The 21,435-nt window shown below is 37.8% G+C and overlaps 2 protein-coding genes across 3 annotated transcripts in view; one reads left to right on the top strand and one right to left on the bottom strand.

Annotated features, from left to right (window-relative positions):
• Nucleotides 1-14,649: 14,649 nt before the first annotated feature.
• On the bottom strand, nucleotides 14,650-20,326 carry cunh4orf33 (chromosome unknown C4orf33 homolog). 2 transcript variants are annotated; one of them, XM_005735856.2, is made up of 6 exons: nucleotides 20,262-20,326; nucleotides 19,540-19,733; nucleotides 17,141-17,201; nucleotides 16,996-17,047; nucleotides 16,717-16,916; nucleotides 14,650-15,340 (listed from the first exon to the last, which is right to left on the bottom strand). In XM_005735856.2, exons 2-6 carry the CDS (start codon nucleotides 19,718-19,720, stop codon nucleotides 15,244-15,246), a joined length of 591 nt encoding a protein of 196 aa, XP_005735913.1. In that variant the 5' UTR covers nucleotides 19,721-19,733; nucleotides 20,262-20,326; the 3' UTR covers nucleotides 14,650-15,243. The 2 variants fall into 2 exon arrangements, with proteins under 2 accessions (XP_005735913.1, XP_005735914.1); XM_005735857.1 differs by lacking the exon at nucleotides 20,262-20,326 and adding an exon at nucleotides 20,067-20,251.
• sclt1 (sodium channel and clathrin linker 1) overlaps nucleotides 20,265-21,435 on the top strand; it is a 14,852-nt gene continuing 13,681 nt past the window's right edge. Inside the window, exons 1-3 of the mRNA XM_005735858.2 lie at nucleotides 20,265-20,479; nucleotides 20,888-20,935; nucleotides 21,168-21,235. Coding sequence (XP_005735915.2) covers nucleotides 20,902-20,935; nucleotides 21,168-21,235 — 102 coding nt within the window. The 5' untranslated portion in view covers nucleotides 20,265-20,479; nucleotides 20,888-20,901. The remainder of the gene's footprint in view (nucleotides 20,480-20,887; nucleotides 20,936-21,167; nucleotides 21,236-21,435) is intronic.

Raw genomic sequence — 21,435 nt, 5'->3', positions numbered from 1 at the left:
AAGAAATGCCTATTTTTGAATATGGCTAACCAATACACACACATTATCATATGCATTCTTAAATATTCAACCGACATTTGTAACAATTAGCAGCTGAAAATGTGTAAAACCAATTGTAATATTTCATTCATGCAGATTATATATGGAATCAGTAACAAACTGGAGAAACTGAGTAGAAGAGGAGTGAAGAGAAAAGCCGTGATGAGAGAAAGAGGAGCCATAATGCTCTGCTAAGTGAAACTCCCATGCAAGAGACTTCTGTGAAGTCAAGTCAAGCATGTGCCCCTGCTTCATCGCTTATCCATTTATTCGAAAACTGGCACATTTCAGATTTTTAAATAATTTCTTCCTCATGACATTATGAATAATTTTCTTTCTACATGATTTGACAGAATATTGAATATAAACAGAGTTCTGTGCTTGCTCTTGAAGAGACGAACGATAATCATCTCTAACTATTGATTTTTCACAGTTCAAAAATGCATTTTTTCTTCTAAATCATGACTATTCTTTATATAGTGCTTTTGCGCATCCCTTCCTTCAGTAAAGACATAACTGCCTAATCTTTACTCAAGGCTTTAGATCACACTTGACGTACTGTACAGAGAGACATAAACACAGGAGATAGCTAGTTGACAGAGTTAGCAGTTCCACGAGGTTTGGGTAGAATTTCACAGGGTGCTTTGATTTAATTCTCAGGAGATAATATGACTGAGATTCAGCTCCAAAGACAATGAAAGAAGGGTAGAAAGAGGAAGCAACAGCAAGAAGAGGGAGGTTAAATATATGTTGAGACAGCTTGTAAGATACAGAGACAAAGAAGAGATGGGACTGTGTATGTGGAGAGACTGACTCAGAGTGAGCTAGCCGAATTGTATGTCTTGAAATCGAAAAGGAAACTGACAGAGAGACTTATCTGAGTGAAGAGGATTTAATCACAGTCTCAGCAGTTAACCAATAACATCATCATCCTATTTCTCACTCTCTGTATCATTTCTTCTATCCAGCTCTGCAGTTTTCCCTGGACACAGACCATTGAGTACAGGCAGCTTCCCCTCCCTCACAGCTTCCCTCTTAATGGAAAACTAAAGGTGTTCTGGCTCATTCCACGTTCATCTGAGTCTAGCGCAGTAACTCTCCAAACGGAGCTCGTTATTCCATTATCACCAGCGTGTGTGTCCGCGTATGCGTGTATGATTCCCTTACAAGTCCCAGAAGTGCTTTTTATTTGAGAACAAAGCCATCAGGTGTCACAGTGTGAGATTTCTTTACCATCTGAGTCACAAGGATGAGTCAGTCAAGGCAACGGAGCTGATTGGAAAGACACGTGTCAGACATCAGCTCTCCTGACCGAGTGTCTCATACACAGTCCCTCAGGCAAGCCCTTAAGTACACTAAAATAAGGCTATAAGATTCCACTTTAGAGGAATTCTCATGCCCACAGTGGAGGGGTAGCTTAAAAATAATTCAATTATATACAAGTGAGGAAAAATATTTAAAATGCAGGCAAAGGTGACTATTAGGAATAACAAAATCATAATTTTATCTCATTCTCAGTTTTGTGCCACAATTCTTTCTCATTCCTGATCCAGCTTCTTTAAGAGTGTAAGACATGTATCATGTAACAAGGCAGAATGACACAGCTCTACATCAATCACAGTTTGAATACATGTTGATTAAAGTTCCTGAACATTTTAGCTAATAGGAAGAAAAGATGAGGTACAAGAAGTAAGATGCTTCTAAAACTGTTTCTTTTTTTCTCAGTGGCTTTTATTTTGATTCCAATTTGTGTGATCATAGCCAAGGACGTGAAATGTATAAGGTACTAAACTGTAAATATATGGTTTGCTCCAACACACAAACCAGTCCCTGACACTCCAGGAAAAATTTCTAAGACATGTGTCAGACATCATGTATGCTACATTAATTTTGCTACTAGATTATATTAATAACTGAAAGGGCCGTCGTTTTATAGATGCTATTTTTCACTGGTAATGAGAAAAAGCATAAAAACTGTCATTTTGCCTTTTTTTTCTATTTCATACATACTTGTTTACAGGGAAAAAAATGATTAAGATTATGACTCAGTTTTAATACGAATATAGTTTGTAAAAAAATAATTGTGGAGTCATATAATGTAGCTATATTACCCCAAAGGACTTAAATTGAATTAATTAAAACAGCGTTAATACAGTGTAACCATATGGTCATAATAGCACTAATGGGCTACAGCGATTATATGCTTAGGAGGAATTTAAGAATTAATCACATTAACTTTCTAAAGTAGGGCTAAGCAAATATTATAAAACACTGCACAAATTCTGCAGTATTGCTGAGGATCATTTATATATTACATTGGGCACCATTATGCATGATGCACTTTAAATTAGTTGGTGTCATTTATATTTAAAGCTACTAGTTTCTTAGTTCTGAAGTAAGAAAAACATTCATTTAGGGGTTCACTTTCTAAGACAACAAGAAAATCCAACAAAAAAGTTGGATTAACCAAATCTGAACAGATATAAAATTAGATAAACTATAATTTGGTTAAAAATCCAATCCAAATACAGTCCGGATTGTATTGTTTTCCAGATACCTGAACCTACACATACTGCAATTCAGTTAAACATTAAATAGAAACTTCTAGAAGCGCACACCAGCAGAACAGCTATAAACTGTTGTGTCAGCATCTTCTATAGTTAGTTACTGGTATCAGACAAGCTGTACTGTATATGTTTGGGGGCAGAAAGGGCATGGATTTATCTGGGCATCAGCATTCTGTCATTTTACTTTATACCTCTTTCAGGTTGAAACCTGTCCATGTACCGGGTCATTCCTATATTTCAAGAGTCTAAACTTGGCACAATATTTTCCTAAATTATCCATTGGCTGTGGAGCTTGAAACAAATAGTCCATTAATAATATTTTGAATAAGAACTAGAACTTTGCAAAGGTAAACAATCTTAAAGTGAACATGCCAACATGGCTGCTTTTTCTCTGGCGTCCCCCTCAAATAATTAGCTTCAACTCAATCTCTGTCTATAGCTCTGCATGCTGAGTTTTAATGAGGGTTCAAACTAGTATGAACCTGTCTGAAATAATAGAAATATATAAGACCAGTTATACTTCACATATACCTACACTTTGCACTATATTGTAGTTTCATTGCACTGTAACTGTGAGTGCATATACGCATATACATACCTGTACAAGGTACAGGTTTGCATTCTAAAATGTGATATGATTCCCCTCATCTCACAGTACCAAATCAGAAATTAGAGCAGTTGCAGTGGGTATATTGGTCATTGATCCAGGACCTATTTCAAGTAACCCTTTTATACACGGACATAGGCTGTCCATCACTTCAAAGGTTTATGGAAGCCTTCATTTAAAAAGTGGGTCAGTTCCAGATTGGCACATGGTACGGTCATCGACTCACAGCCTGGGTATGCTGCATGAAAACTAACTAGCAATGAAATACCTCATGGATGATGATTTATTAATTAATTTAAATTTTTTCTTCTATAAGCCTTTTTTAAGTAAGATTACACACCTCTTGTATATTTGTTCTGTTTCACTGTCTTTGGTACTATACTGTACATTTTTACATGTAAAAAATTCAATGCTTTGTTGCTCTGTTAATATGTCCCATTACGGTATTGCTTTATAAGGACATCATTATTCCAGAATAATAACGCAGTAATATGCAGGCTCTGATCTTTAACCATTTAACACCAGAAGCTTGAAACAATTCTCACCAAATAGACAGTGTTTTCAAAACATCATACTGCTTCAAGCTTTTATTTTATTTTGTACACAAGCAACACAGAACATTACTTCTTTCTGTCTTTTGTATCGTTGGTGGATTTGAGGCCAGACCATGAGCCTGAGGTGAATTTGACTCTCTAAAATGTTTTTGTTCACAATAGTCCTTTGTGTAAATGCTGAAATACAGTCTTGATTTCTTCAATTCAGCGTTAATATGTGTTTGGAGTGGTTGTGGTGAAACAATCCTGTTACCAGCCAGCCAAAACACATTGAATTATCTCCTTTTACAAGGTTGAGTTTATATAATATTCCCATTGCTTGGTACAGTTGAATTTATGGACTAAGAGAGACTGTGCTCCTTTGTGTTCGGCTCATCTTTTCTTCTGTCCTCTTCCACAAGCCGAGTCTGTTCATCTGGAGGAAGATGAAAGGATGACTTTTGCTCATTGATATAAATAAATGGAGAGAGAGAGAGGGATGAGGCGAGCCCGTGTAGGAGGGGAGATATCCTTGGGGCAAAAGAAGGAGTAGGAGAGAGGGATGAGCCGACCACAGGGAGGAGAGGAGGTGGAGGGTGAGGGTGAGAGGGAGGTGGAAAATGACGAGAGGAGATATGCATAGAGAGGAGAGAGAAGGAAGAAAGGGTGATAGATGAGTGAAGGGATACGATAGGCAGGAGAATGGAAAAAGAAGAGAAAAAAGAGAAAAAGTAAGAAGAGAAACGAGTGATGATGGGAATGCACAAGAACACTCACTTTATGAAAATGAGATTTTCCACCACATGTTGTTACATTCTATCATCAAAGGTCCAACTGATTGACTGCGCATATACTTACACACAGTGTCTGTTCACTGTGCACATTTTGTTGCTGCCTGCACACATGCACACAGTATACATTTATACGCAAACAGTGTTTGTGGGGATGCGTGAATTGCCTGTAAGCTTGTGTTGCTTCTTACAGTATGTGCGCGTGTGCAAGCAGTTGTAATCTCATCCACCTGTGTTTGGTGAAGTACATTTATAAGAAGCAGTTAACCTTTCTTTCTTGTCTAAAGCAATGGCATCGAGACATTTTATTAACTCTGGCATGTGATATATTACCACACTTCCCACAGTAAGATTACATTACCCCTCTCTCATTTCTCCTCTTATTCCTCTTTGCTGCCACTTCTCCTTATCTTTCCTCTGCTCTACTACTCTTCGCTCCTTCTCCTGTTTTTCCCCATTTCTTCTCCACAACAATTTATTTATTTATATATTTACTCCCCCTTCCTACCTGATGGCATCCACCACAGTAATTACACTTAAGGGGACAGCAAGGAAAGAAATAATGGGCAGAGAAACACTCAGGGACAGAGGGAGAAGATCTCAACATAAGCCACTTTTTAAAGAAAGACAGAAGGAGACCGAGAAGAGACATTCCTAAGGGAAACACAGTGTTGAGAGAGACAGAGGAAAAGAACAGGCTGAAAAGCGGGGAGACAAGAAATGGTTTTACTGGGGGTTGGAGAGGATATAAACGTTTTTTTATCTTGCAATGGAGTCTTCTTTACCAGGCAATCCTACCTGGTTATCAGTGATGGCTGTTTCATTATGCTCTCCAAGATACATATGGGTCTCTAATAATTGCAGCTTTCAGAAGAGATGTGTTGTGAACATAAGAATAGAGGAGTGACTTAAGCATATATATATATATAGAGAGAGAGAGCTTTTACCTTTGCTACTATAGAAGTCATGTTCAATGTTCAGCATCACTGTTACCTAAACTAGGGCAGCGTCAATTTACAGGTAATGAGGTCTTAGAGGACCATGTGATAGATGAAAATCTATGAAAGGGTAGATGACGGCTTTGAGAAAAGGATAGACAGAAATCACTTTTGGTATAAATGAAAAAGTGTCTTCTCTTCAGTGTTTAAATAGCAGAGAAGACAGGTTTGTGAAAAAATAGCATGCATGAATATCTGAATAGTTCGTGATCATTAGTCTTCATCACTTCTGTGATGACTCTTTTAAGGCCAGAAATGTCATGTTTAAAGAAATAAAAGCAATGCAGTATATTCCCAGCTGTCAAGTATCCATGCAGGCTGCAATACCAAAATGTCTTTTCTCTTTTTTTGGCCTTGAGAGAGAGTGTTGAAATTCTTTTAATTTAAATGTAACCTCTTCAAAATACAGTAGTAATATTACATTGGACTTCTCACTAGGGGTAGTTGAAAAACTCTTATAAGAAACCAGAAATACATGTGAAGAAGTAAGAACATTTTGATCATTATGCACACTTTATTCCATAAACTTTTTTTATATATATTTCTAGACAGGCTTGCCTGTTTTAAGGTTTTAAAAGAATGAGAAAGATATGAGAAAGATCACAAAGCTTCCATGGCACACAGATGTTTATCCCAATCTGAGTAAGAACATTTCTGTGCCTCAAACGTCTGCTTATGGTATAAAATACGTGCTGAATAACTGTCAAAACGGACCTGCTTCTTGTGCCTTTTACACAAGAAGCCTAGCACACATTCACATGTGTCATACAATTGTAAGCTATAGAATGAAAATATAAATATATGACACCCAGCTCGCCCCTGCGGGCGGTTTATCCTTCAAGTTCGGGTCCTCTACCAGAGGCCTCGGAGCTTGAGGGTCCTGCGCAGTACCTTAGCTGCTCCCAGGACTGCGCTCTTCTGGACAGCGAGTCACCACACCTAGTGCTCTGATTACTGCATACATATATATATATATATATATATATATATATACACTACTCTAATTGTTATAAACAATAATAATTGCCCAATAATGTTCCCAAGTAAATTAGTTGCATTAAAGACTTGTTGACCTTAATCAGAGTCATTGGAAATGGGTAACTGAAAAAGGCACAGCTTATAATTATTTTAACTTATAAAAGTAAAACTTCTTGGTGGTTTTTTGTTTTGTTTTGTTTTGTTTGTTTGTTTGTTTTTTTGGGGGGGGGTCAGAACTTACATTGTTATACTTTATTATAAAGAGGGGATGAATGCAAAGTCATGCAGAAGAATGGAAGATTTCCATCATCATGTGGAGCATAAAAGGGGACATAAAGCTATTGAAACTGCATCATAATTAATTGCTGGCAAGTTGCTTGCCTAGCTTAATTGTTGGGAGGAGCCGGCCTATCACATTCATTTAGCACACTAGTTTTGGATAGGATTTGGTCCACTGAGAGGCCGCTGCTCAACAGTCCAGTCAGTCACCTTCATAGAGTCTGACACCAGACTGCTTTCCTCTAATTCAAACTTCACATGCAATCACTTTTCATTTTCTCATAAATCCTGTTAGATCCCACCTCCCTCTCTGTACTCCTATTAGGTGATTGTGTTTTAATTTGGAGCAACGAATGAACTATTAGCTGTCATTGACACGTTACCCATGTAATGCTGGAAAGGAGCACAGCAGCTGTGACAGTTTATCCTCGTTCACTCACTCACCTAGCCATATGCACACACACACTCACTAGCAAAATTAAATGCACATACTTTTGGAAATTAGATTAGTTAAGCTGCCTAAGTCTGACTTGAGACAGACAGAAACACCTTAGAAACACAACACCGAGCAGATGAGGGAGGCTGGTTGCTCCTGTTTCTTATAGACATGTGCTAACACTCTGATCACTTATTCATGAGGTGCCTGAGAGTGAGCGAAAAGAGAGAAAAGCAGTGAGTTGTTTTTTTTTTTTGTGAGAAAAGACAGTTAATTGCAGTTGCAGGAGATGTCAGAGCATTATCAGTGTCTGCTCTGGCATCAGAGTTGCGTGGCAGCCAGATAGAAGCCTTATCAGCAAGATAAAAAGTGAGAAGAGGGTGCGGACACAGGAAGAAGTGAGAGACCGCAAGTGATGAAAGGGAAGAAGAAGAAAGAGAAGGAGGAGGAGGAGATGGAGGAGGAGGAGGAAGTAAAAAGTCAAGGGGAAAAGATGGAAATAAAAGAGGGGACAGTGAAGATTGGAAAATAAAAGAAATTCTAATTTTGTCTTATCTGTACAACTGGAAAGGTTTTATCTCTGAATTCACTCGTCAACATGCTGCTTCTGATCACCCCAGAAGTTTGACTGGTTGCCATGAAGCAAACATCAGCGATGATTTAAAATTATTAGAATTAAAATACAAATAAAACCTCTTTATTTGCCTCTCCCCTATTCATTTATTTCTCCTTTGCTAAGCTCCAGTCTTCTTCACATTCCCCGTAGAACAAAGCTCAGATTTGACTTTTAGCATTTATATCCTATCTTCAACTCTTTCTCTCTAAGTTTGCCCTCTATTTCTCTCTCCAGCACAATTTCTTTGTCTTAGATGAGTTTTGTGTTCCTTTCATCTCTTTCCCATTTTTTCTTTCTGTGCTGTTTATGCTTTTTCCCTTTCAACTCCCTTACTTTAGGTTATTCTGTACCACCTCTTTGTATATCCTCGCTCCCTCTGCTGCACTTCAGCTTGTAGTACTCCAATCAAATTCTGATCACATCTTTATATCAAAGATGCCAACCCTCCAGGAGGCACTGCTTTCATGTGATGAAACTTGCTTATAATCCTTTCAAAGCTGTAAAGCCGAGGCTGAATATTAACATTCCACATTATTGACCTTCTTCTTACACAACACTTCTTTGTCAGTTTTCCTAGTTGGAATGTACTTACTGTTCTTAGTGTATCAACTACAAGCTTCAGAGCAGAAATAACTAAATTTATCATTTCCATATTAGGTCAACGGTTGAATTTCACATAGTGAGAAGTGCACATTATCAGTCTTGTTAATTAAGATTTCAGCATTTTCCAGCTTCCATGATATAATCCATAGATCCATCCTGCTGTGTCTCTAAATACAAGAGTCAAGTTTGATAATGTAATTTCAGTATGAAATGATACCAATAGCTTAGGCCACCTGCCTTCTGATATTGTATTTAAAACTGTCAAGGATGCAGCTCCACAAAGTATGCAAGGTATTGAGTGACTGTATTTTGTTTTTATTCAGTGTGCTTTCTGTGATGCTATAAGATTATGTATTTATTTAGACTTTGCTCTTCTTTTCACTAAGTCTCAACAATCCAAGATAAACCTAACATTATCCTTTGTCCAGATTGTGGATGTTACGTCAGCAGCTCCATCAGTTTGCCCAGGACTAAAGGGAAAATTCCCCACATCACCATTTTGTTGCTGACGCATACTACATAACATTTGATAATATGCACAACTGTCACTTTATGCCACATACTCAGATGTGGCATCAGCATTCATGAACTTTTTTAAAGATCGGCATTGTTGTGAACTGACAGTTGATGGCACAAATTGTTTTGGGAAACTGTCACATATTGACTTTTGTCTTGTGAGCATTAGTGATTCTGAGAGTCAGATGCTGTCATCTTTAATATTCAGTATTTTGGGGGTTTTTGTTTTCTACATAAAATATACCATCCTTGAGGGGGAGGAGCTGACCGATCTGCCCAATGTTTGTGCTGCAGCATGACAACAAACCCAAGCATGTAGCCAGACTCACAAAAGAACATCTTTAGCCACAATAAAAACAAGGAGCCCTGCAACAGATGGTAGGCCACTCACAGATCCCTGATCTCAACATTATAGAGTCAGTATGGGATAACCAGAAGAGACGGAAGACAGCTTGAGGGTAATTTTCTGGGAACAGTGATGTGGGCTGAATGTTGCCTGGATTGTCCTTGCGTAATACATATACTGATTTGAAGCGAGCTAGTAGAATTGTCTTACCTCCTGAAATGTTTTGCATGGCAAAGAGTTGTGGATTTAACATCAGGAATAACAGGCAAAAGATTACAATACATTTTGTATTGTACAGAGCATTACCCAGAACAGTTTGTTTTGGACTTTGCTGTTCCCTCTGAATTTAAATTATGTGTTAGTATTCTCTTATGCTGCAGCTAGTCACTGTTCAAAAGCAGGTCAATGTTCAGCAAAATGTATTACATATTAGTATCTTGGGTTGCAATAAAAAGAATTGCTCCACTTCTTATCTACTGATTGTGTATGTGCATCAGTTTATCTGGTGGATCTTGAAATGTCGCCAATTCCAGTGTAGTAAGAGGTAATTAGGGCATCTTAGTAAAGTTGTCACTAAGAAATCTACTTTCTTCTGTTGACTGATCTGCCTAACGATACTGGAAGAATTAATTGAGTCAGTGGAGATAAATGGCTCTGCACTGACCATGAAGTGACTTTCAAACCATTGATTTGTCGCTTATCTTGGCTAATAAGATGTTGTTGCTGGCAATGGTTGTTCAGACCTAAGCCACTTTGTGTTACCTTTTGTCATGAGAAGTTTCTCTTTTATGGAGCAATGTGACTGTACTGGTGTTTATCAAGTTTGAAGTGATAAAAAATTGTTATAGAGTAGGATTTGATGCCTTACTGGGATACTATTTGATTTCCAAGTAGCCAAATGTCTGCTGTACAAAAGGCCTAAATAACGATTTAAACACCTATATGTTAATTGATCTTTCTTTCTTTCGTGGATAATATTGCCTTTATTTGTGTTTTCCAATTTTATAATCTTTCCTAGGAACACTACGTGGTTGACAAAGGTATAAGTACAATATAAAATGACACATTTAGAAAAGGTAGGTATTTCTAAAGAAGGTTTAAGTGCTCATGAAGGTGAAACATTAAATATAGCACAGTGAGGAGCTTTCAGTGGTTGAAAAGCACTGCAAGAAGTGAAAGTGACATTCAAATACAATAAGTGAAGGTTTCCCTTCTGCACTTTGTGTTCGAAGACACTCATTTAAATTATAAACTTCATTACTTTCCTCTATGGTGCATTTCATTTAAGAGGTGAGGTGCAGGTGCTGAATTGATGGAATGCACTGAAAGACATTTCAGCATTTTATCTTTTCATAATGCAGCAGAGGCAGCCATGACACCTAACCCAGATAAATACTATAATTATCAGTTCTGCCTCTCACCGCTCACCCGTCTGCCGATCGTCTGTCATATCCATCATGCCTACACAAACACATGCATGCACACAGGGTTTTGATGTGTCAAATCTGTATCAATCACGGCAAGTCAAAGTGAGATTTAGTGCAGCATCCTGCTGGGGCAACCACACTGTGGGAGAGTCCATATTAAACTGTCAGCTGAAGTGGGCCAGATTGTGTTAGGCCAGTCTATCCATTCATCTGCGCTAATGGTTTTTTATGCCTCCATCCATTTCATGAATGGAAGGGTGGTGAGGAGAGAGGAGGACAGGTCCCTGGAGACGAACAGAGGTGAGGAGAGTAGGGAATGAAGAAAAATTGAAAAGTTGGAAAAAAGAAAGCAACTAAATGATTATATAAATAATAGAGATGTGAACAAAAGCATAGCAGAGGAAAAAAGCAATCACAGACATGGCGTATATAGAAAAAATATGTGGTAAGCTTTGGCACATAATGAAATTAGGTAATTTTGTTCACTATATACAATTAACTACATTCTTATTTCAACATTTGCCACTGTTTTAAATGAGCAAGCTCACAGCTTCTTTTTTAATAGCAATATGGACAAAACAAGGGCTAATGAAATGAAACTGGATGCCACGTACAACAGCTAGCAGAAGCTCTACTAACAAGGCTGTATGGTAATGAGCTTGAGGAGGTGAAAACACACATGCATGAGTGGACACACCCACCCCTCCTCACACACAGATACACATTACCTCAACAAGCTCTCATTTTGCAATGACCACTTTTAAGAGTTTGTTGCTATGGCAACACCGTGATTTATTTCCCAATTAAGAGTTAGTGAACTTGTTCGCTTACAACCGCTAATATCACTGCACATAAATTACCTTCAATGCAGTCTATTTCCTATTAAAAACAAAGCAACATCACTATCTTGCATCCTCTAAACGAGCAAACTTCTGTACAAAGAGTTTGCTTTCTTGTGAGTTTATTGTACAGAAACAAATATTCTGTAATAATTTTGTGCTACTTCTAATTGGCAATTATTGTGTTTGCAAAAAAAAGGATGAAATTCAGCACGTTTCACATCCAGTAACAACTTTTTTTCATCCATCTAGCTAAAAATGAAGATAAACAATATATGGATGGATGAGAGGTTCAGTAGGCAGGTGGGAATGTAATGGAATCAATTAGGCAAACAGTTGTGATTTATATTCTGTGTTGATAACAAAGAAAGCTTAATTTAGTTTATCTTGCCTCCGTCCTGCTATCATTTATTTTTCATGTTTATGATGATAACATATAAATCCTTCTTCCTTTTCATGAAAAAGTGAACACCGGTGCCTGTGTCTCTGTTTCTCCGTGTCAATGGAGAAACTGCAGGAGTAACTGTTCTTACTATTCTTAATACAGACTGCAAAATGTAAATGCACATATCAGTGTGACTATATAAAAACAAAGACAATGACAATGAATTTCTATGTGTCATCATGTTAGCACGAACAATCTATGGATCTGTAATGGAAAAAAGACCCTTGCTTGCTTAAGATTGCAAATAACATTCTTCTGTAATGAAACCCCTCTGTTCCTCGTTCTGTTTTCTATTTCCCTCATTCTCTCCCACTCTTATCCCTCCTCGCTGCAGTGTTCTTGAGAAGTAGAACTTGTCTGGCCCTCATTAATGTCCTTGGCATTCGCTTGGCTTTGCATCTCTCTCCCCAGCCTCTTACAGCTTCATCCCACATTCTAGCCATGCCATCCTTGTAGCCGCAACACTAGCAGGCTTCAACTGCAATTAGTACTTGTGTCATCACACATTCACAAGCACACACACACACACACACCGTAGAAGCATTTAGGTCGAGATATTTTTTGTGTGCACTTCCACCCTTTCCATTCTTTAACCCTGCAGCCCTTTCAATAATGATGGACTTGTTGGACAATAATTAGACTGAGTTAATAAGCATTCAGCTGGTCCAGGAAAACAAGGGGATGCTGTGTTCCCTTCCATTAATGCTTTATTATAGGCCTATCTACTTTAAACTCAATGGAAGACTGACAATATGTAGCACCAGTGGGGTATTATCTTATTTTGTGACAGGTTTATCATTGGCTGTTGTTGAAAGAATGCGGAAAGGGTTGCTTGCTGTTTAGGCATAATAGTACTGTGGTGATTAGGTAAGATAAAGTTCCTCATAAACACTGATCAAAGTTTGCTTTTCTTTGTGTGATGTGCTGTACTGGAAGCCGGCCATAAAAGGAATGTGTACTGCACAGTGTTGATAAGTTCTATCGCTCTGTACAATCTGATACTGTTTGTGGCATTAGCTTGCAAAGGCTACAAATTGTCACAGTATCTCATTAGCTGCAGTATGGCTCTTTCTTTTGGAGCCATACTGCAGCCCTATCACAGAATTCGGAAAACTAGGCAAAGTCATTACCGTTTACACTTTTTCAATCTCTTCAATCTTTTCATGTTCTGAGATCACTCCTTTATCCCTCACATTCTATTTTTCATCACAACTTTATCCTCATTCATACCCTCAAACACTCTTTAAACTTGAGGAAATGAGACCCACGTCTTTTGGAGACAAAAAAAAAATGAAGTAGGGTCTGGGGTGATCACCAGAAAGTTTTTGACACGAAAAATCACCCTTAAGCTGGTGTTGAATGTTTTAGAGCGAGCTGGTCTCTTATTCTTAGGGGGATAAGACAGCTCCCGTGTCTGCTTGTCTGCCGGGGCTTTGGAGGTAGAGGAACGGCTGCTACCTCTTTTGCTCTCCCCTCTCATCTCTTCACACTAATTAGAGAGAACTGGTTTTAAATCTTAGTGTGGACACACATCCTCGCCCTGCACACAGGTGGGTGCGCGTAGTCATGTGTATTCATCAAAGCTTTTCTGAAAGGGCATGTTTTTGTCAAAATGCATTAAAAAACATATTTTAGGTCAACATTTTATTTGTGAGACATGTTCATGCATAGTGTGACCATTCTGTGTGTATGTGTGTGCTCGTGAATATTGTTCAGTGTGGTGGCAAATCACCGCAGGCGATGATAAGGATGAGGCTTAAGAGGTGGGCTCTCCAAGCCTAATCACTGCACCCATTTCAAAGACGAGGATGCCAATTAAAACTGATAGGGCTCAATATAGGCTTTTGGGCTGCCACAGTGAAGAGCAACACTGCCAACATGAAAATCAATCCCCCCCCCCCTATCTATGGGTTAGGAGATGAGGTTAGCCAGTCAGTGATCTGAAAGGAGTCTCTGATAAATATGCAGGCTCTATAAGGAGCTGCAGTGGGGGCAAGGGGGACTGACTTGGGGGTCATGGAGAGAACACAGAGATCTGTAAGTCCCCAATCACCGTTTGTGTGTGTCAGTGTATGTCGGAGATCTGAAGGTCTGTGATCTCCACTTCAGAAAGTGGGTGGAAAAGTGAGTTAGTGGGTCTTTGATATATTTACTCACTGACACTTTTTTAAGTACAGGTACAGATGCATATCTAATGCAACCCTATACAAAGTAAATTCCTCTGTACTTAATAAAGAGATAAAATTGCTTAATATTTCACCCTTTCTTGTGTTTTGATATGGTGAAAAAACATGATCTTTATAATATTAATGCAAACAGTAGTAGAGTTGACAGTGGTTTCACAGGTATACCTAATAATGTGGCTAGTGAGTGTATATATGAGAGTAATAAATTCATCAGCTATTAATTATGAATATTTATCTGCCACTAAGATCCATATCATACAGCCGTTTTATGTAAGAAGGGAACTGGGTATTCATATTGGTAAAGTTACTGGAGCAGTTTAAAGTTTTGGGAAGAAGTCAGAAATTAAACCATCTAGCCACAGAAATGGCATCTATACATGAGGACGACACTGATCTTCATATCTAACCCCCAGGCAAAAGGTGAAAAAGATTATACCACAAAATGTCAGATAATTATTTTAATATACAGACATGGGAATGAAACATAATCAAACATAAGCTATAAAATTAACGTGACATCAATCACAGAAAAAGGACAGCAGCAGTATGTAAAAAGATGTCATTATAAAGGACATTAATCATAGTAATGGAATGACAATAAAGACAAACCCAAAAGAATGCACATTTTCTTTTTTTTCTTTTTTTTTTTAAATATCAGTGTCTCAACATTTAGGGTTTAGAATCACGAGGAATTGCAAGGAATTATCCCACTGAAGTCAAACACTTAAGCTGTGCGCTTTCCTCCACTGTACAAGTGTTGTAGGTCACGCTCTGCTCAGGCAATTTGTGGCGACGTCCAATATCTTGCAGTGCAGGTTTGTGTGCTTGCACAGATGTGTGTGAAGACTAACGCAATCTGACAAGCTGATAACATATTTCATGTCATATCGTTTGACATCATTAACTAATAAAGATTGATTGCCCTTTGTTCCCTGTCAGAGAGTGTTTATCCTATTGCCCTGCTGCTGTTTTAGAGGATTTTTGTGGATATGTGTCTGCAAGAATGAAACAGGCAAAGAGGAGTGTTTCTGAGAAGCTTAAGGCTTTCCAAGCCATAGATCAGATGGTGGTTGGACCCAACCCTCTCCCATGATGCTCTGCAGGCGAAAATCTTTGAAATACTCTAGCCGGTGACTAGAAGACAGAAAGACAAATTTAATATATTGTGCATAAAGTAGTGAAATACACATTTATATACATGTAATTTGAAATGACAAAGTTGACTAATGTGACTCTAAAAGGTACAGATTGTGGATTGGACATAAGTACCATTTGATCTACACCTGTTTTACAACTTAAAGGCGCAGTATGCCAAATCTCATCACTAGATGTCAGTAGACTGCAGTTTCCTGTTTCCTTAACCCTCCCAATTCAAGTGCATTATTTATGTTTGCTGTAGGACAAACATGTTTTCATTTGTTTTTGCATGCGCAATATTTTAAAATATTTGGATAATATCAACATGTAGCAATAAATCAGAAAAAAAAAGAAATTTGCCAAATATTTTTGCAGTATTTTAGGTTTTTAAAACCCAAGATACCTCAAAAATTCTGGCTGCAGACTACCGTTTAACAAGTTTGAGTGTAGGCTGTCAGTCTGCTGTTTACCTCAGTTTTCAATATGCTGAGTGTCCTAGTCTATTTAACCTGGTGGAGGCTGTAAAACTTTGTGAAAGGAGTGTTATATGAGTCAGTGAACTTTCAGTGAACTTTTCTCTTGGTAAGTGGTGCTGTTGTTGCCAGTTAGCTGCTGTAACCGGCATTAGTGAAACTTGCTTTGAAGTGGATCTAACATTGTTGGACAGATAGCAAATGAACTGTCATACAATGTGAGAATGTAATCAACTGGGAAAGCATCATTTTTAGAGCCTACATTAGGTTGATTAATATTAGCTTATAAGGAGAATAACCAGAATAAATAAGCATGTTTATGCATGTTTTGTGTGTTAGAGCACTGATTTCAGTTCGTGAAATGAGACTTCAGTTGAGGACGAAAACAATGAGGTGGAAATGAGGGAGGAGAGAACAGTGGTGAAGAAGGCAGATGAAGAGGAGGAGAAAGCGATAATGAAAATATACATTTGCAAATGTTAAATAGTCCTTTGGAGTTTGAAAGAGCTATTTATGACATTTGAATTAATAGTAATACCATGAATATGGACAGTCTCTAGCCACGTATATAACATGTTATTAGGTGGAACGGCGATTTCTATCTTGGCTGCTGTTTTCAAGATGTTGCCATGGCTTCCATAAACTGGCGGCCTCTCCTATTTATTTTGTATGTATTTTATGAATATTTTAATGAATTAGTGTAAAATTCTTTTTTCTTTTAAATTTCTTACAAAATGACTTACTGTACCTTTAGAAGAATATACAAAAAAAGGTGTGATTTTGCACATGAACCTCTTTTTTCTGTCTCAGTGCCTCACGACAGCACCACTATAACATAAAATGTCTGTGCACATGACCTATGGCACATCAAACTTCACTTGTAGAAGTCAGCATACTCACAAGTTAGGCATTTGTCCTTCGGCTATCTCCTCCTTGGGGATGGGATAAAGAGCCTCATATATACGATTCTCTCCTGAGCCGTGGATCGCGTAGGAGTTCATCTTGTTGACATTGGGAGGGAAGTATGTCCAAGGGATGAGAGCCTCACCTGTCCATCTGTCTCCAGTGATCTTGGTGTTAAATACCATGGGAAGCTGTTGCTGGAGAGAGAAATCAAAAATGTAAGAAATATCCCATAAACCCAAAAAAAGCCTACGAATACCTCCATACGCAGCCTACCAGGAATGCTTGGCCGGCTCCTGACAGTAGTAATATCAGGTGTTGTCCATGCCTAAAGTAAAAACACAGGGAAGACGTGTCATTGTTCCACTGTTTATAAACATATGGATACATGGGCAGAGCAAGAGCTCAGCTTGGTACTCACGGACAAAACTCGACTTCCAGGTAATTTTCTGTAGTACTATCAAGGAAGAAGGTCTCTACAACTGATGAGATAAGGAAAAATGAAGATAAGACTTTTAATCTCACATTAATAAACTGCTTTAACTGTCTTATTAACCTTATCAGCACTTATTTTAAAAAAAAAAAGACAAAAAAGTAATAATTAAATTATTCAGGTCATTCATTTTTGACTCAGACTTTAACAGTAACATGCAAAATAACAATTACATAAACTTTTAAATACAATTATGTGAGCAGCACACTCACTAACCTAGAAGCATGCTCTTTATCTACCTAGATCATAATGGGGTTGGTTTCCAATCTATTAAGTAACATTAATGAGACCAAATATGTGGGGCTCATTAAACGGAAATCGAACTTACTTGAGGTCAATTAGAACCAATTGTTATTACTCAGCCTCATTGTGAGGTTTAATTGCTGTGTCGCCATAATAATGATAATGCAGTTACTGTAATGATCCCGTAAACAGACAGTCTCTAGTCTCTTCAGCCACAGTAGACTTTATTCATATTATTTCAGCTTGCCAAAGGGCCTAAAATTGCATCCTAGGGACTAAATTACATAATCATAACTGATGGTTCTGTAACTACGGCTACAACAAGCATGGGGACCATAAAAGTAACACATGTACAATACCACAATCTATTACAATAAGCCATAAATGTGACCTTTTTAAAGATAATGAATTTCCGTTGGAATCAGCCTTATGAAGTCTGGAGCTTGTCAGTTATATAATTGCTGTTTCTCATTTGTTAATTATAAGCGTTTAAAAGAATTGTGCTACAATTAGGGAAAGGTCTCTGAAATATTACGCTTCAGCTAGCGGCTGGTTAGCTTTTGTATATAGCAGTTTAATATGAGATGGGCCAAATGGGAACAGATTAAACAAATAAAACATAACATGTTAATTTGTGAGTTTTAGAGGCGCTGGTGAGCAGGTTTGTTTTCCAAACTGAGGTTAAAGAAAATAAGATAACAGTTTCATGGGACTAGTTTCATGTTGTATAAGTATATATGAAATTCATCAATATTCTAATTTAATATAATATGAATAAGCATACTGTGCATATATATAACAGACCGCATTTTCCTGTCAATAACAAACATTTAAAAACAGTTGAAATTATGAAACCCAATTAAGCGATTAAAAGGGGATTCTATTTTACATTAATAATTTGCAAATGGGGCTACCTTTGATACATAAACAAATTAAGGGCATAAGGCTAAAGGTGTTTTATAACATATATATATTTTATAATAGGGCTGGGTATCGTCACTGATTTCTATAACTGTTTCAATTCCAATTCACAAGGTCCCGATTTGATTCAATTTTGACTCAGTCAGAAATATTATAATTCTGATCATTTATCAGTACATATCCATATTTTTATATCTATGTAGGCAATAAAAGCAAAGCTGACACTTGTGAGACTTCATCACAGGTGTAAGAATCACAGTAAATGCCTTTGTGTCAAAGTAACTGAGGATAAAACACAGAAAAACATGAAGGAGATTTTCATGGAGTGGCTTTTTATAGCAGATAACCACCTTAAAAATATTCTGCAGTAGAACAAAAATGGAAGAAAACCACAAATCAGCATATAAACATTACCTGATGCTATTGAGGTGAAGCAGAGCAAAGTTACAGAGGTTTTATTAGAGACAGAGCTAAGCGTTTTGTAATGTATTGACAGCAGGTCTTGTCAGAGGTCTTTTTGGAAGAAAAAAAAAACAGTGGCCGATAGCACTGTAAACAACGATAGACTGATGTGTAATAAGCAAGCGAATAATTCAGAAAATAGAGATTTGTGATGGTAAACTGTTCTTAATGTACACTGAGAGAGGGAGCTGTGCAGGAAGTGTAATTTTATTGTGGTGGAAACAAAACAACCAAGGTAAGATATTTTTCAAACATGAAGCATAGTTTTGATCTTCTTTTGCTGCTGGTTCTGTGAATTTCGGTTGGAGTGACGAAACCGACAGCTTCAGAATCTGTGAGATGTCGACTTTCAGCACCCGACGACATGTCTGTGTGGACGACCCGATGGTCGCGCTTTGTGTTTACATCTTTATGCAGAATCTTTTTACTGGCTCTTTTAACCGTTTGCTGTTTTACCTGTTTGGCGGTTGTTGAAATAGTTTTGTGAGCTTTAAGCTGACATTCTGGCATTTCTGATAAAAAAATATTTCTATTTAAAAATTCAGGATATCATGAATTCATATCACATTATTTGAACTAAAATCGATTTGTTTTTTTTTTGTTTTTGTTTTTTTTTTGCACGGACTAAACCCCTAAAAGCTTGTGTCTTGTGTTAAAAGAAAGGTTGCATGGCTATGGAAGCAACAGACCAATCTACCCACCTTCATAATTCCACAGTCCAGGGAAGGCCTGGCTTGGGGGCCCTGCAGGAGCAGCCGGGTCATTGAAGAATGGACCAGACACCTCCACCTTCAGGCCTCCTAACCCAGGAGAGAAGGTGATTTTGAGGGGGTCATGATTTACAGGGTTGCTGTCCCAAGTGTGTTCGATGTCAAACTGCATTTGCGTGCGAGGACTGAAAGAAAGAAAATCACTCAGTCTTAAAATCTGCTGTGTGAGCAGCGACACAGGGAACAAAAAAGCTACAAAACTTACAGAGATTCACAGCATAGCAGAATGTGGAAAAGTGTTATAAACTGCAGTCCACGAGTCACCCCCATGTTTGTTTTCACTGGCTACAGGACAAGAGTGCTCCGAGTGCGCGTGTAATTTCTTTAAATACTCTGCGTTTCACCCTTTGATTCACCCGCAGTTTGTTATCAAATTGTGTAAAACAGAATAATGTTATCAGTAACAAGACAGTAAAATCATTTTCCTGGTAAAGCAAACGTCCGAGGATTACACTTACTTGATAAGGTCTGAGATTAAAACGACAAGCAGAGGACGATATTTTCCAACTCTATGCTGTTTACGTTTTCATGCAATATGTGGTTACATCTGTATGGAAATGTCTATCCAGCAATTTTTAAACCACTATTTGTGACACATTCTGACGAACTAGAAACCATAATCTCTTTTCACGTGATGACGTTATATATCATACCTTAACAAACAACCGAATTCAAACTGTTATATATGCAGAGTTGGCATTATTGACTTCCAAATGTATTCTACATCAGCTTCCTGATTTTTATTTTTTTTTTTAAAGGAACATCCTTTCGCGTTTCTTGTACAGACGGAATGACTTTACGGTTGCACAGCTTCTTTTCCATTGGTGCCCGTTTGTTTACTTCAAAACAAGAGGCGGAAACGAGGATTGAAGTAAAAACATCTATTATGAATTTAAAATTTCAATGCGATGCATTTGCGTATTTTTTTAAGCGCATCCTGTCTCGGAAAATGTGTTTGGTGTTTTGTTGAAGAGATCAAAACACTGAGTTGTTTTGATGAGCTTAGCCGAGATTGATTAGCTGCTTTAGCTAACACGAGCTGCACAAATTTACTACATGTAGCTAGCTAGTTTGTAGTGAACGTTTCTAGCGGCTTTGTGTCATCTTTACCTGAATTAGTACATTCTTAAACGACAGTTTTCTCTTCGTGTTCCGAAACGTTAACTTGAAAAGAACCCCTAGATTAGTGGTGCCAGGTTTGACAGGCTTTAAGTGTTCGTCTTTAGTTTTGGTAGTGGTGGCCGTTTTTGCCAGTGCAAATTCTTTTGCTTCTCTTTAGACGACATCGTAAGCATGGAGGCAGAACTGGAGTTTTTGCGTGATCAAGGTGAGACGAAACTTGGAAACTACATGCATATTTTTCTGTTACGCCGTCTAGTCCATCAGTTTTTGACACTGTTCTATGTTAATTTCTTTTTTAAGCCATAGGTGGTCCCTGTATAAAAATCAATCAGTTATATGGCGTGCATTTTTTGGATGTTTACAGTCTTCTGCTTGTGATGATCACTAGAACATCTCTGCTTTTTTGTGTAAGTGTCCTCGTTTTTGTGTCATTTCAGTCCGCAGGCTAAATTCTGCTCTCAGCCAGTATCAATATGGGCACGGTGCTCTGTCCACATCTTCTCAGGTACGAAGACATAAGATAAAATGGGATATGATAACTCTTTATTGTCATTGCACAGTCATACTTGGTACTATAGTGCAATGAAATTAGAAACCGTCCCATTTCGGCACTAAGCACAACACAGTACACTTCAAAGTGGATTTTTCAAAAGTGCAAAAAAAGTATGACTCAATAAATTAAAGAATGAATGTTTATTGCACATT

Source organism: Pundamilia nyererei, unplaced genomic scaffold (assembly GCF_000239375.1).
Source record: "Pundamilia nyererei isolate P.nyererei 1_Seehausen unplaced genomic scaffold, PunNye1.0 scaffold00065, whole genome shotgun sequence".
NCBI lineage: Eukaryota > Metazoa > Chordata > Actinopteri > Cichliformes > Cichlidae > Pundamilia > Pundamilia nyererei.
The sequence above is the reverse complement of the archived record's forward strand: the minus strand, read 5'-3'. Positions and strand labels throughout refer to the sequence as shown.